The sequence below is a fragment of the Geotrypetes seraphini genome, chromosome 15, assembly GCF_902459505.1.
Source record: "Geotrypetes seraphini chromosome 15, aGeoSer1.1, whole genome shotgun sequence".
NCBI classification, from domain to species: Eukaryota; Metazoa; Chordata; class Amphibia; order Gymnophiona; family Dermophiidae; genus Geotrypetes; species Geotrypetes seraphini.
Window position 1 is genome coordinate 19,498,529 of NC_047098.1, and position 17,270 is coordinate 19,515,798.

At 38.0% G+C, this 17,270-nt stretch overlaps 1 protein-coding gene across 7 annotated transcripts in view; it reads left to right on the forward strand.

Moving 5' to 3' along the window:
* CFAP74 (cilia and flagella associated protein 74) overlaps nucleotides 1-17,270 on the forward strand; it is a 194,777-nt gene that overhangs the window by 76,410 nt on the left and 101,097 nt on the right. For all 7 annotated transcript variants that reach the window (XM_033922641.1, XM_033922646.1, XM_033922642.1 and 4 more), the window contains 5 exons: nucleotides 5,149-5,249; nucleotides 7,233-7,355; nucleotides 8,429-8,550; nucleotides 14,705-14,833; nucleotides 15,269-15,356. In XM_033922641.1, coding sequence (XP_033778532.1) covers nucleotides 5,149-5,249; nucleotides 7,233-7,355; nucleotides 8,429-8,550; nucleotides 14,705-14,833; nucleotides 15,269-15,356 — 563 coding nt within the window. The remainder of the gene's footprint in view (nucleotides 1-5,148; nucleotides 5,250-7,232; nucleotides 7,356-8,428; nucleotides 8,551-14,704; nucleotides 14,834-15,268; nucleotides 15,357-17,270) is intronic.

A 17,270-nucleotide genomic window follows, 5' to 3' on the forward strand; every position in this document is an offset into this window, starting at 1 on the left:
TCTGAAGAGGAGGTGGAAGCCTCCTCTTAGGAAAAGAGTTTACCGTCCAGTCATTGCATTGGTACACAAAAAATCACTTTCTGACCACTGGTAAAAGCATTGAATTGTTCTTGCAAAACTCAAAATGAAATGATCAAAATCTCTCATGCAAAAGATATCTCTCTGGAAAGATGTTACAATGCACTTATCTTTAAGAACCTTAAGGCTCTCAGGGGTCCCGACGCGGCCCCGTTTCGAGTCCTGCTTCAGGAGACCCAAAAATCACTTTTTAAACCATCTGTGCAGTCATAGTACTGTTCCAAGAGAAAATCGTTCACTAAGTTCAAAAATTCCAAACCAAAATCTGGTGTGGGCAAAAACAGAAGAAAGGAAATCCTTTGCAGAACAACACAAAGTCACAGCAAAGGAGATGGAAACCAAGTGGACGTTAATTGGATCAATTTCTTGGATGCTACAAAAGGACTCAACATGATTTGTGTTCTGGCCAAAAGGCCTGCATTGGGAGTCTATAGGCTGGAATGATTGATCATCTTCAAAACAGCTTTGAGCACAATTATGGGCTGATGTAAATGTCACAAGGATGGCACAATCTTTCAAAGCAGCTGAGTGTTTGCTAAATTGCTGCTTTGAAAGATTGTGATCAAAGCTGGTTTTTTTTTTTAATTCTTTATTCATTTTGCATCTTACAACAAGTGTATCATAAAATAACGTTTAAAATTATGCAATATCACTTGATTCTCTATGAATTTAACTTAAATCATAATATTTAAACCCTCCCTCTCAACCCTACTAATTCATATGTAGTACATATATCATATAATCTAGATTTTATAAAATTGTACATCGCTTAGTAAATTTAATAAGCGATTTATCAAACAAAAATAAAAAACTTGAAAACTTGAAACTTAATATATGTTATATATTCTGTCCTATTAATCTAATCATTTAATATCAAATCAGAAATCCCACCTCCCCATACTTTGCAATTATACCTATTAGGGAAAATGATAATCATTCCAGCCTATAGGTGCATTTATGCCACGTAGGTATTTAAACTTCTCGATCACATCATCCCACTAAAGTCTGCCCAGTATGCCTTATAGTGAAGACCACCCACCGTTTTAGTAGCCTTCCTCTGGACCAACTCCATCCTGTTTATATCTTTTTGAAGGTGTGTTCTTCAGAACTGTACAGAATATTCTAAATGAGGTCTCACCAAGATCTGGAACTATGGAATATGTTGCCCACTTACCTTAAGCTTCAACCTTCCCTTATTACTTTTAAGAAAGACCTCAAGACTTTTCTGTTTACTGATGCCTTTACTTGGGCAATTGATTCTAAACTTCATAATTAGAACACTCCGGTAAAAAATTAGCATGCCCCTTACCTTTATGTGTTACCCATACTCTCACCTTACTATTAAAAATTGTAGTTCTCCCTTTCTCCTTTTTTGTATTCTGTGATATTTTATTTTTTTGTTTTTTCAATTCTTTATTCATTTTTCATCTTCCATCAAGTACACAATATTACATCACTTGAAATCCTTTCTATTGTCATCTTAAATACATAAATTATCTCCCTCCCCCAACTACCCTTTTCACAAATATTGCAATCAAAAAAATAACATATATGTTATTCTTTCCATTTTGTATTTATGGCACAACGAATTCCACCAGAAGGTGTAATTAAGCCTTGTGTAATTTTTCCAATTTCTGGTGATATGTTGAATGGCGACTCCTGTCATTATTAATAAAAGTTTATTATTTGATGAAATTTTACTTTTTATTCTCATTTTTCTGTGATGTTTTATTAATATTTTAATTTAAATGTCATTTATATCTATAGTGATTTTATTGTAAGTTGCATAGTTGTAAAATGATTTGCGGGATATCAAAAACTAATAAACTTAAAACTTATACAGAGACATCAATACCTCCTTCTTCCTTACTTCCACTGAAATTAACCTGAAATTTGTTTTCGGTCATGCTTTGGGATGCTTTGGAAGGACCTGCTCTCTGCTGGGGAGATGGGGAGGTACCAATTTCGGTTTCAGCTGCACTGATTTGATTTTGGTTGAAACCAAGAAAACCAATTTTGGTCACCCTCTACATGTGTTTTCTCATTTTACAAATAGTATGTAGTACATAGGAAAAAACTCCCTTTGGATTTTTACATCAACTCCAAGGTATGCATAGATTTTAAAAAGTTCTAACTATGACCAGGGCTTTACGTGCAGGATTAAGGGAGTCGTTCTCCTTAATACCATCATTCTGATTGATTATTATACACTTGTTGTAATATTTGAAAATGAATAAAGATTTATATAAAAAAAAAATACCATCTAGTTCAGTGGTCCCAAACTCAAACCCTTTGTAGGGCCACATTTTGGATTTGTAGGTACTTGAAGGGCCGCAGAAAAAATAGTTAATGTCTTTTTAAAGAAATGACAGTTTTGCATGAGGTAAAAAACTTTATAGTTTATAAATCTTTCCTTTTGGCTAAGTCTAAATAATAATATTGTAATTTATAGCTAAAGAGACATATGATCAAGAAACTATTTTATTTTACTTTTGTGATTATGATAAACATACCGAGGGCCTCAAAATAGTACCTGACGGGCCTCATGTGGCCCCCGGGCCGCATGTTTGAGACAACTGATCTAGTTTATTTCCACTTCCAAAATGAAACAATGTTCAAATTGCAGTCTCTCAAATGGGGCAGCTACCTTTGGAAGCTGATGAGGTCATGCTGTTCATGTACTGCATATTTGTAAAATGGCTTCTCCTGCTTGCATGTACCAGCAAATAACAGATGCTTTTCTTCAGGTATTTTAGAAAACTTTCTGCCTCAGTAGAACTTTTTCTTTTTTTTAATTCCTTATTCATTTTAAAAAACTTACAATAAGTGTAGCAGCATATATAACATTTTAAACTCAGATACAACACTTAATATTCTGTTAAAATCCATATCAGAATTTATCCCCCCTCCCCCTAATCCATAACATTCTTTAAATTCAAGAAAACCTACCATAATCCCCATTCCTATATACCTTACTTTAATTATCAAACCAAAATACTCTTCCCCCCTCCCCCCACCTTGGACTTGCATATTTAAGGAGAAAAATAATATTCATTTACGATATTTTGTTAATGGCTCCCAAATATCCTGAAATTTTCTAAAATTCCCCTTCTGTGTGGCTATTATCCTTTCCATTTTATATATGTGACATAAAGAGTTCACCAGAAACTGTAATTCAGTCTCTCCCAGTTTTTCCAGTTACTCGTAATCTGTTGTATGGCAATCCCTGTCATAATAAGTAGAAGCCTGTTATTATTAGATGATATTTGGCTCTTAGCCCTCATTGATATGCCCAACAGTACAGTATCATATGATAATGCCACCGGATTTTCCAACTTTTTCTAAACTACCACTGGAAACGAGCACGTCCCAACCAGGACATCTCAATTCCAGTTAGAGAATGACACGGTGACAAAATTCATCACCGTTCCCATCCCCGCGGATAACCGCGGGAAATAATCTCATGTCATTTTCTAGTGTCTATTTCAATCTCAATCCTTCTACACCAGCATTCTTCAAAGCAAAGCTTGCGGGTCAGTGGCTGTGGCCATTCATACTCTGATTCTTATGTGAGCCAAGGATAATGAGGCATTATGACATCACAATATCTGCTCTGGATACCAGAGACTGTCATTCTGTAGTGTCTGTTTCAACCTCAGTCCTTCTACGCCAGCATTCTTCAAAGCAAAGCTTGCGGGTCAGTGGTTGTGGCCATTCATACTCTGATTCTTATGGGAGCCAAGGATAATGAAGCCATTGTGACATCACTGATGTGATTGGCTCTTAGGCACTGGTGGAATGAGGCATTATGACATCACAATATCTGCTCTGGATACCAGAGACTGTCATTCTGTAGTGTCTGTTTCAACCTCGGTCCTTCTACACCAGCATTCTTCAAAGCAAAGCTTGCGGGTCAGTGGTTGTGGCCATTCATACTCTGATTCTTCCCTCTCTCCTTAAAGAATGAAATGAAGATGGTTTCCCACGGTTATCCGCGGGGACGGGAACGGTGATGAATTTTGTCACCGTATCATTCTCTAATTCTAGTCTCTGTGTTCCATGTTAAATGGGGTTCTGTACCAACTGTAGTTGGATAATCATAATATGTAACTTGTTTGTAAAGTACTCGAGCATTCTAACTTTAATCTATTGCAAAACTATTCCTTTTTTTTTTTTTTTCAATTCTTTATTCATTTTTTTAATCTTACACCAAGTGAACAATATTACATCCTTTAATTCCTATACATCACTTGAAAATTATTTCAAATTATTATTTCAATACATATTTTAAATCCCTCCCACACCCACCCTCTCTACAAATAATGCAAATCAAACGTATCATACATGTAATGTGTTCAAAATAATAATAAAACAATAATGAATCAATATATCCCCCTTCCCCATTATTCTAAATATACTTTAGTTTCAAGTTTATTTAAATTTGATAAGTCGCTTATTACATACTAAGCGAATAACAGTAAAGTATAAGATAGATCTGGAGTTCATTAAAAGGGGATAAAAACAAACTGACAAAACAGACAGACTCGGATACATAAGGGAAAAGGAAAAGGAAAGGGAGACAGTTACAATATTAATATTTTTCATAATTGAAAAGAAAGTAAAAAGCCAAATAAGGGAAGAACATGTGGAATGGGATTAAGAATATTAAAAATGGATTATGTAAAAATTAAATGCATCTCTAAAGAGAAAAGTTTTTAAATTATTTTTGAATCTGCTGAGATCTTTAACTTCTCTTATATATAAAGGCAGGGCGTTCCAGGTTAGAGGGGCCATTACTGAATATATATCGTGACGTCTGGTTCCAATAATTTTCAAAGAAGGAACCATTAGCAACCCCTGAGTTGTGGATCGGAGAGAACGTGTCATATTGTATGGGATTAGTGTATAAAGGTGCCTACTCATTACAATATGTTGTCAATGGTCCCCAAATGTTTTTGAAAACGAGTCCTTCTCTTTGTACTTCTGTGTTAAATTAGAGTATCTGTTCTTTCAGCATCTTAGGTGTTTTTACTGAGGCCTACCTATTTCTCATGCAAAAATATCATTTAGAGCCTGTTGAACCCTCAAGCTCGAAAGCAGGTATAGAGACAGAAATTGTGAAACAATCTGAATCTCCCCCTGAAGAAACAGCAGAAATTAAACTTGGCGAGGTAAGAGATTTATTGAGGAATCTATTTTCTTTCATCTGGGGTAGGGTTACTAGACGGCCGGATTTCCCCGGATATGTCCTCCTTATGAGGACATGGCCGGGGGGTCCGGATGGCTTTTCAAAACCCGGCACTTTGGGTTTTGAAAAAGCTTCCTGATAAAATTGCGTCGGGAAGGGGCATCAGCACATGTGCGTGGGATGTCAGAGCGTCACGCCCGCACATGCGCGGATGCTGTCTGGGGGCGGGGCGGGACAGAACAGGGCAGTCCTGGGGGCATGGCCATGGGTCCAGATTTTCCCAAAGGAAAATCTTGTAACCCTAATCTGGGGTCTCAAATTAGAGCATAGGAACATAAGTTGGTTTTTTTTTTTAATTTCTTTATTCATTTTTTCATATTACAACAAGTGTATCAGAAAAATACATATAATCTTATAAACACACACTTGATTTTCCTTCATGAATACTTTAAGTACAATATATCATATTTATATTCATATTTTTATAATGTTTTAGATAATATGTAAATCATTTAATATGTATGACAAATATAAATAAAATAAAAAAGCTCCCCCAAGCCCTCCCTTCCTATTTCAGAAAATCTAACCTAATGCTTCAAAATGCATTAATTAATTCATACATAAGTTTTGTCATATTAGATCAGATGAAAGGTGCATCGAGCCCTGCATCCTGTCTCTAACAGTGGCCAGTCTAGGTCACAAGTACCCAGCAGGATCTCATGTTACATTTCTTTTTCTTTTTTTTAATTTAAGGTGAATATTTGAACTCTGTGGTCATTGTTTCTTTTAAAAGCCAGCTGTGGCATTTAAACAAATACTTGAATATACAGCTCTAGCTGCTGTCTGGATATAGACACTAACTTGCCGATATTCAAAGCAATTTAAACGGGAAGGAGAGGTGTCCAATAGTCATGTACTTATGGGCAGGTCCTCTAGATCAGTGTTCTTCAGCCTCCGGTCCATGGACTGGTGCCGGTCCACAGAAATTTACTGCCGGTCCACAGGGCCAGCACGTGCCCAAAACAATGTTTTTCAACTGCCAGTCCATGGTGCGATCGATGCGGCGTTATCTTCGAGCCAGCTCCCTCTTCCTCGCTGATTCAGTGCACAAAGCCACGGGCAATGGCTCCTACACGCGTCCTGCGCCTAAACCGGAAGCTTTCTCTCTGACATTGCAACGTCAGAGGGAAGGCTTCCAGATGAGGCACGGGACGCACAAGGAGCCGCTGCCTGCAGCTTTGTGCACTGCATCAATGAGAAAGAGGGAGCCGGCCTGAAGATAACACCGGGGGTGGCATAAAATGGCCAGGTGGGAGCAGGCCAGAAGGTAAGGCATAGCATGGAGGGAGGGAGACAACAAAGGTAGGGGGGAATGATTTTATTTTTGAATTTAGTGATTGGATTATGTCAGTTTTGAGAATTTACATCTGCTGTCAGTGTGCTTTGTGTAGTTTAATTTTGTGGTTAATTATTATGTGTTGTTAATAAGATTATATTGTGTATCTGTGAAAAATGAATGAAAAAAATAGTGTTACAATTAGTACTATTATGGGGGCAGGGTCTGGGGTGGAGATAGGCAGGGTCTGGCCCACGACTTAGCCCAGTGTTCTTCAACCGCCGGGCCACAGACCGATGCCGGTCCACAGATGCTGGACTTTTATTTCTGCCGGTCCATAAGTGTAAAAAGGTTGAAAAACACTGCCCTAGATATGGAAAAAAATCACCTGGGGCACCAGCACTGTTCTGAACCAGTCTTCTACCTGTTCAAAATCTTGTAACTATTTTCAGTCATATTACTTTCAGTCCCACCAATATTTCCTGATGGGTTTTCTTTGGGTTTGTATTTAATATATGTGCTTATTACAGTGGAATATTATAGTGTCATAGAATACAAGAGCTGAAATTCACAGGCTGGGCACAATTATCTAGAGGGCAATCTGCTTGCTTTTTTTTTTTTATACAATAGGTTACCAGAGGTGAGATTGGACCCTTCAGCACAGTGAAGCTTCAGATTATATTTACCCCACTAATACCCGGAGAAATAGAGGCAGAGTTTGAGATTACTTTTGACAACCCAGAATGCAAATCAGTGAGTATCTAATCTAATCTAATCTTGTATATACAGTATATATATACAGTAGAATCTCAGCTAACTGGTATTCATATAACTGGCACTCTCAACAAACCAATAAAAAAATTGCAGCAAAAAAAAAAAATTGTCTCCCATACTCCTAAGACAACATCCAAAGTGGTGCTTCTGACCCAATAACCTCCCCTCCCTCTCTCCAGCTCCAGGGGCATCAGCAGAGCGCCCACTGTGAGCCCTTGAAAAAGCCCTACTTGGGCAAAACGGGGGCATGCTAGTATCTCTGCACTATGGAAGAAAAATAAGTGAATGAATTACCTGATGCAACTGGTTTGTCTTACTTCTGGAAAGATTAGAAGATAATGGAACACTTTAAATGTTAAAATCTACAACATATCAGAGGTAGCTGATCTCAGGCTTGAGATTCAGCAAGAGAATTGTGTATTTCCTCTTCTTGTAGAGTGAAGTGAAGTTTTGGATGCATCAGCAGCAGCCACAAATCTCCCTTCCTCCTTCCTTCCAGCCCTTAAACAGGCAGCTTCTGACCAGCCCTGGCAGGGCCTTCCTCTGGCACATCACTTCTGACAAGGCAGAGGAAAGGCCTTGCTGGGGCTGGCCAGAAGCTGCCTGTTTACCAGTGCTTCCTCTGCTCGCCAGCTGCCGCTACAGCTTCAGGTGAGTGACGGAGGGAGAATGGAAGGGGGTTGTCAGGACCAGCTCTGCTGCATTGGGTAAGGGAGGGAGTGGGGGAAGAAGAGGAACAGAAAATGGGAGAGATGGGGAAAGAGAAAGTGGAAGAGAAGGGAGGTAGAGAAAGTGACCAAGAAAGAAGGGAAGAAGATGCTGGACTTACAAGTGGGGGTGGGGGGGAAGATAGAATGGAGTGGGAAGGGAGACACAACTATTTTTACATTAACTTTCAAATAACCAGAAACTACAGTTATCCGGCATCCACTAATCCCCATGGGTGCCAGATAACTAAGATTTTATTGTAGAAGGCACATTGTAAATCATTATCCATTTTCAAAAGTAAATGTTGTAAAAAGCTGTACTTCCATGATGATATTCTTCTGTAGATTCTTCTCAGAGCCAGAGGAACTGCCTTGGATTTGCCTGTATGGGTCTCTAATCCGAATATTGATCTAAGGATCTGCATGTATGACAGATTATATCAAGACAGTATCATGTTTCACAACAGGTAAGTCACTGACTAGTTAGTTCACTGAGGTAATTTTCAGAACCACCTACACTGCAGGTCTGTTTCTCTGTGGGCTTACCTCCGCTTCTCAAACAGAAGATATGGGAGAGTGTGGTGCAGTGGTTAATGCTACAGCCTCAGCACCCTGAAGTTGTGGGTTCAAACCCACGCTGCTCCTTGTCATCCTGGGCAAGTCACTTAATTCCCCCATTGTCCCAGGTACATTAGATAGATTGTGAGCCCACCGGGATAGACAGGAAAAAATGCTTGAGTACCTGAATAAATTCATGTAAACCGTTCTGAGCTCCCTTGGAAGAACGGTATAGAAAATTGAATAAATTTATAAAATAAATATGAGTATGCTTTCCCATAGAAAATTGCCCCAGGAAAAGTAGCTGCACAAATTTGAATCTTTTTTCCTGGAGGTAACATTTATGTAGAAAACAATGTGAGTAGTTCTAAAAATGCAAAACCACACTTGCTGTTGCTTTCCCTAACCTAACCCTGTTCATGAGATCCCCTACCCTTTCTGCAAGGAAAGGGTGGGCAGTTTTCAGGGTAAATCATCTTTGAAAACCATACTCAATCCAAAATCAATTGAAAAGCAGCTCCGTGATATAAAATATAAAATATGATATAAAATATGATTGGAAATTACTAGAAGGGTGGGGGGAGGGAGAGGGGATAAAAATATATTTAAAATATGATGTATTAGATATAAAAGTGATATTGTGTATTCATCAATTGTATTTTAATATTTTGTACACTTTATGTAAAATTTGAAAATGAATAAAAATTATAAATTAAAAAAAAAAAAAAAAGAAAAGCAGCTCCGTGCCGTTATATTACCAAAGATCTTCTTATCCACAAAAATTACGTTCTTCCTATGTAATAAATGTTATTTAAACTTTTATCTTTTCATTTAAAAAAGAAGAAATTTTAAAAACTTAAGTCCAGAAGTCCATACGTGGAAAAATTATGACAGATTAAGTTATAACTTTTGGTGGAATTCGGTATGCCATATATATAAAATGGAGCGCACAATAGCAACACAGAAAGGTTATTTTGGTAAATTTCTGAAGATTTGGAGACCATTAGCAGATTTTTGTAATGATCAATAATAAAGAGATTTGTTAAGTGGGGATGTGGGTGGGTATTATTCTATTTACCTCACAATATGTATGAATTAATTAATGCATTTTGAAATATTAGGTTAGATTTTCTGAAATAGGAAGGGAGGGCTTGGGGGGGGTTATTTTATTTTATTTATATTTGTCATACATATTAAATGATTTACATATTATCTAAAACATTATAAAAATATGAATATAAATATGATATATTGTACTTAAAGTATTCATGAAGGAAAATCAAGTGTGTGTTTATAAGATTATATGTATTTTTCTGATACACTTGTTGTAATATGAAAAAATGAATAAAGAAATTAAATGAAAACCATACTCAAAAGAGTTTTTAATTAATTAATTAGTTGAATTAGTTTTTTAAATTAATTAATTAGTTTATTTGTCTCTTGATATACCGTTTATCAAAGGAAAGCTAAACAGTTTACAGAAAAAAAATAATCTATAAAAGATATGCTAAATTTACATTTTAAAAAGATAAAAAATAAAATATTAGGGGAGGACAAATTGACAAAGACATACTGGAACGAGAAGAAGAGAAGGAAAGTGGAAAAAATTACATCGAGTAAATATTGAAGATTGAATCAGGTTGGGCAGACTAGATGGACCATGCGGGTCTTTATCTGCCGTCATCTACTATGTTACTATGAGAAAATAAAGATAAAAAGGGAAGGAAGGAGGAGGGGGGATAATACAAGGGGGAAAGTTGTCACTTCAAAAGAAGCGTTTGGTTTCCTTGCTATGATGGAAGCGTTTCGAGTATCGTAAATTTCATCTCAGAGGCAGTAAGCGTCTTTGAAAAGGAAGGTTTTTATTTTTGATTTGAATTTATCTAATGATGATTCGAGTCTAATATCTAATTGTAGGGCATTTCATAGCAAGGGGGCGGTGACTGAAAAGATGGCTTTACGAGTTGAGTCATAGAATATTTCACGGATGAATGGAATTGTTAGCAAATTTTGATTAGATGATCTGAGTCACTATCTTAGTATGAAAACTGATGATGTTCAACTGAAGCCATCCTGCTGAGCCAGTTCGTCTTTCCAACCCCTTGCTTCTTTTTGTGTCTCTCTGCTGCTGCAAACTGCAACTGATTACACGTGTATTACATTATGACATAGACAAGTTCAGTGTATGCGTTTCCAGTTTCCGTTTTTCAAGTTTCAAGTTTATTAAAAAATTTGATTTGATCGCAAAATCATAATCCAATGCGATTTACAAATAACAATAAAATTGGGGTAAAAAAGAAAAATACATTGAATAAACCAGACAGTTAATACAACTTTTGACCAACCAAACACAAAAGGTAAAAAAGAAAAAGGATTAAATACAATTAATAAACAAATAAAAGGGCATAGGTAAAGAGACAATAGGATGGGGAAAAGATTACCCGCTCAATTTTCTCTTAACGGTACTATTAGTCCGCTAAAGAGTATCCTGAATACATAAAATTCAGATAACTCAGTTAAAAGCGTCCTTAAAAAGCCAGCTTTTCAGGAGACTTTTAAACTTACTAAGTAATTTTTCTTCCCTTATATTGATTGGGAGCGAATTCCAGATTTGAGGGGCCATGACAGAAAAGATTGTGTCAAAGAGACTGGTGATTGGAACAACCACAGCACAACAGGAGTGTCCTAAAAGTTAAAAATACAATGCAAAGTATGCATGAAAAAAGCTGAAAGGCAAAATTCTCCTCTGCATATTCTGACTTCTTCAGTAGCAGTGGTAGTAAATTCCAGATTGATATTGATTTATTTGGATTTATTAACCGCCTTTATGAAGAGATTCACCCAAGATGCTGTACAGCAAATACAATTCAACAATTTTTTATCTATAAATGATAGCATTGCAAATGATGTATTCATTGATAAATATTTTTATATATATGTATTTGTTGTAAGATGAAAAATGAATAAAGATTAAAAAAAATAATAATAATACAATTCAACATAAAACTTACAATTTTGTTAACAGCATAACAGTCGTAAAAAGGCCAGATATAAACAAATACAATGTTCTGGTTCTAGTGGGAGGAGCAGAGCCTACTTTGGTTACACATCTCCCCCTTATCATTAAGAAGATATTTAAGCAAATTATTAGTCTGATCATTTTCAGGATTTAGACCTAAGACAGACATAAGATTTGCCATATTGGATCTAGCCCAGTATCTGGCTTCTATCAGTGGCTAAGTCAGGTCATAAGTACCTGGCAGTATCCCACAAGGTAGCAACAGAAAAGCTTAGGTTAGTTAAGAACCGAGAGATCTTTCTACTAAGCTGCAGTAAGAATTGACTTAGAGCAGTGGTTCCCAACCCTGTCCTGGAGAACCACCAGGCCAATCGGGTAAACTAGTAAAAGGTATGGAGAATCTGAGCTACAAGGAACGACTCGGAAAACTGGGTTTGTTCACCTCGAAAAGAGAAGACTGCGAGGGGATATGATAGAGACTTTTAAAATACTAAAAGGATTCGACAAAATAGAGCAAGAAACATCATTATTCACATTGTCAAATGTGACACGGACAAGAGGTCATGGACTGAAACTGAGGGGCATCAGGCCCAGGACAAATGTCAGGAAGTTCTGTTTCACACAGCGTGTGGTGGATGCTTGGAATGCTCTCCCGGAGGAGGTTGTGACGGAGACCACCATTCTGGGATTCAAAGGTAAATTGGATGCACACCTTCGCAAATCACATTGAGGGATACGGGTTAACAAGGTCTTCATCAGGGAACACCTAGCTTAGCCTCCGCGTGTGCGGGTCGCCGGTCTAGATGGATCTAAGGTCTGATCCGGTGAAGGCATTTCTTATGTTCTTATGTTTTCGGGATAGCCCTAATGAATATGCATGAAGTAGATTTGCATGCCTGTCACTTCCATTATATGCAAATCTCTCTCATGCATATTCATTAGGGCTAGCCTGAAAACCCGATTGGCCTGATGGTCCTCCAAGACAGGGTTGGGAACCACTGACTTAGAGCAATCTTACATGGGTCTTTCCCACATACTAAGACCATTTTTGCCATAGCCGTAAAAAATACTTTTTAAAATCATTTCTATTAATGGCGGTGCGCTGCTGTTAGCACGCTGTTACCACTACCCTCTTTATAATCACTAATTCTTATTATATCTTTCCTTCCTTATATTAAAGTCCCTGTAAACTGTGCCGAGCTCTATCTTTATGGAGAGGATGCGGTATATAAACTTAAGGTTTAGTTTAGTTTAGGAACATATCCCCACCCCCTTTTACGAAGCTGCATATCCCCTTTCAATTTTAGAGAGTGCCCTCTCGTTCTCCCTACCTTAGAGAAAGTGAACAATCTCATTGAGATAAGTACTGCTTAAAGTTTAGGACCGTTTGGGCCACAAAGAATGATATTAAAGTACAATGACTGACAGAAAAAGGCACAGCTTTCGGGGTGTTACCCCGCTTATGATCTTTTTACCAGAAGATGGTCCTGAGCACTTTTTAACACTTGAAAATTTGGCATTGTTGAGGGAAATGATGGGTGGTGTTTTGGAGTTTTTGTTCTATGTGTCTGTCATAATTAGATTGTAAGCTCTTTCAAGCAGGGGTGCTCTCTTACATTTTTAGTACAGCGTTGTGTGCAGCTGGTAGTGCTAAGAAATAATAAACAGTAGTACTGTAGTAGTTGACTGGCTCAAAACTGTTACTTCATGCAGGTAATCTTGCCATGTCAGAAGAAAGTGCCCACCTGAGTGGGCAGGAGATCTTTGGTTTGCTTGGACCACCTGTGGGATGGATGTGGCCAGAAATACTCTACTGCAGTACATTTCAGAAAACTTTTATTGATGTCACAGATGAACCGTGAATGTGGATGAGCAGGCTTCATCCAAGGCAAGACAAATAATGGGTTGCATACGAAGGGGTTTCGTCAGCCGTAAGGAGGAAGTCATTATGCCATTGTATAGATCCATGGTGAGGCCCCACCTGGAATACTGTGTGCAATTTTGGAGGCCACATTATCGCAAGGATGTGCTGAGACTGGAGTCGGTGCAGAGAATGGCCACCCGGATGGTCTCGGGACTCAAGGATCTTCCATATGAAGAACGGCTTGACAAATTACAGCTATACTCGCTCGAGGAGCGCAGAGAGAGGGGAGACATGATCGAGACGTTCAAGTATCTTACGGGCCACATCGAGGCGGAGGAAGATATCTTCTTTTTCAAGGGTCCCACGACAACAAGAGGGCATCCGATGAAAATCAGGGGCGGGAAACTACGAGGTGACACCAGGAAATTCTTTTTCACTGAAAGAGTGGTTGATCGCTGGAATAGTCTTCCACTACAGGTGATTGAGGCCAGCAGCGTGCCTGATTTTAAGGCCAAATGGGATAGACACGTGGGATCTATTCACAGAGAAAGGTAGGGGAGGGTCATTAGGGTGGGCAGACTAGATGGGCCGTGGCCCTTATCTGCCGTCTATTTCTATGTTTCTTTTTTTTTTTTTCCCATTATTTTTTATTTTCAAATTTTACATAAAGTGTACAACATATTAAAATACAATTGATAAATACACAATATCACTTTTATATCTAATACATCATGTTCTAAATATATTTTCTCCCTCTCCCTCCCCCCACCCTTCTATTACTTTTCAATCATACATTGCATATTATATATCATATTATATCATATTATGTAAAAATTATTTTCATTACCTCCCCTCTATGTGTGTCACTCAAAAATTATTAAAAAGAAGAAAAGAAGAAGAAAAATTCTATTGTTTATTCATTGCAATATTTTGTCAATGGCCCCCATATTTTTATAAATTTAGTATATGTCCCTCTTTGTATTGCTATTACTCTTTCCATTTTGTATATATGACAAATTGTATTCCACCAAAATGTATAATTTAGGTTTTTATAATTCTTCCAGTTGTTAGTTATATGTTGAATGGCAACTCCTGTCATAATTAATAAAAGCTTGTTATTTTTCTATGTTTCTATGTTAATATGCATAATGAGAAATGTTTTGTTTTAATCCCTTTGCAGAGGGAAAACAGCACTGCGCATGAAGTTTGAGATTTGCAAGGAACTGAAACTCCACATGGAAGTGCTCCCAAAATCAGGTTCTATCAATGCTCAGGCCTCCTTCAGCATCCAACTTAAGTTCCTGCCCAGGTGAGCCGGGCACTGGACTCTCCCCCTAAAGGCAGAGTTCCTGTAGAATAGCTTTCAGGACACATCTAGCCAGTCTGGTGTGCAGGACAACTCAATGAATATGCATGAGATAGACATGCATGCACTGCTTTCATTATATGCAAATATATCTCATGCATATTCATTGGGATATCCTGACTACCTGACTGGCTGGGTGTGTCCCAAGGACTGAGTTGACAGCCCCTACTGAATACTCAAATGGTTGTAAATCCTTTTTTTTTAAATTGGTTTAATTACCTGCAAAAGAGATAAAAGAACTAGAAGGTGTTAGAACACAATGCATACAATTGTAGAATATAATATTCTTATGATGGTTTCATAACTCAAATATTCTATAAACTGAAATCATCAATCTGTAAAATTCTACAATAATGACCACTGATTCTTCCCTCCTAGGCAGTCCTTGCCAGAGGATGCAGGGAAATATTTTGATAAGGCGACGGGGGTCCTGGAAGCCCCTCTAACAGTATTAGTTATTGGTCAGGTGAGCATTATTTCTTTTGAATATTATTAAAATTGGTAAAATACAGTATATTGATCCATATATATTTAATTTATTTGTTATATATTTTTCCTATCAAGAATCTTGGAGGTCCTTTTACTAAGGTGGGCTACCTGATTTAGCACGTGCTAAATGCTAAGATGCTCATAAGAATATAATGGGTGTCTTAGCATGTAGCTTGCGCTAATACTTAGCTTCCTAAATCAGTTAGTGCACTAACTTAGTAAAAGGACACCTAGGTGATTTACAGTGGGAGGGGTCTATGGTGCCTGAGCCAATCAGGGCCTTGAGCCCCCCTCCCCATACATCACATGATGCTTGGGGTGGAGGAAGGCCCGCCATATTGGACATGTGGCCTTGGAGGAGGAGTGATGGAGCATCCCTCCTGCTCCCAACTTCCTTGAAAGGTTGGGGGAACCTCCAGTGGCAGGAGGGAGTGGGCATTCCTCCTGTCTTTTATGTGGGAGGAAGTGGGGGGAAGATAGGGAATGTTGGGGGGGGCCTGGCATGGGGGTGGGCCTCCAGTGGCAGGAGGGAGTGGGTATGCCTCCTGTCTTTTTTGTGGGAGAAAGGGGGGGAAGATAGGGAATGTTTGAGGGGGGGGCTGGCATGGGGGTGGGCCTCCAGTGGCAGGAGGGAGTGGGTATCTATCCATCCTGCTTTATTGCTGCTGATGGAGGGTGGTCGGCATGACAGGACAGAATGGGCATCCCTCTTCAGCTTGGAAAAGAAATGGCTAAGGGGGTATATGATTGAGGTCTACAAAATCCTGAGTGATGTAGAACAGGTAAAAGTGAATAGATTTTTTATTCTTTCAAAAAGTGCAAAGACTAGAGGACAAGCAATCCAAGTTTCCAAGTTTTATTATAAATTTGATGAATCGCTTATTCATAATTTACTAAGCGAATTACAGTAAAATATAAAATAAACATACTAATCAACATACATTTTAAAAATTTAGTTAAAGTGGGTTAGACAAACAGACATACCGACAAAACTGAAAACGAGGGGAGTAAGGGGTAAAGTTACAAAATTAATACTTTTGGAGAACGAAAAGAGCCATAGAGGGAAAAAACATAAGGAGGGGGTAACAATTTTTCTTTTTGTTTTTTCATTTTTTAGTAATGAGTCTACTGCACCGTATATATTCCATTTAGAAGTTAAAAGCATCTTTAAAAAGAAAAGTTTTAAAGTTATTTTTAAAACGGTTAATGCCTTTTTCATCTCTTATATATTGAGGTAGGGAATTCCAGACTTGGGGGGCCACTATTGAAAACATGTCATGACGTCTAGTGCCAATAACTTTTAAGGAAGGGACTATCAGAAGCCCTTGGGCCATAGATCGAAGAGAGCGGGATGTGTTATACGGAATGAGCATTCTATTTATAAACTAGTGGATAGAGTTTTAAATACTAGGAGCAAAATTTTAAAGGTAATGCGATGGTTAATGGGAAGCCAATGTGAATCGATCAAGAAAGGAGTTACGTGATCATATTTTTTTCCATTGTGAATAAGTTTGACGGCAATGAAGTTACATGGAAATACTTTTAAACAATAAGGAGGAAATATTTTTTCACTCAACAAATAGTTAAGCTCTGGAACTCATTGCCACAGGATGTGGTAACAGTAGTTAGTGTATCTGGGTTTGAAAAAAGTTTGGACAAGTTCCTAGAGATAAAGTCCATAGTCTGCTATTGAGACAGACATCAAGGAAGCACTGCATGCCCTGGGATTGGTAACATGGAATTTTGGGTTTCTGCCAGGTACTTGACCTGGATTGGCCACTGTTGGGAACAGGATACTGGGCTACATGGACCAATGGTCTGACTCAGTATGGCTATTCTTAAGTTCTGAGCCAACCTGTGGCTATGGCAAAGTACATTTGCTTACTGGCAT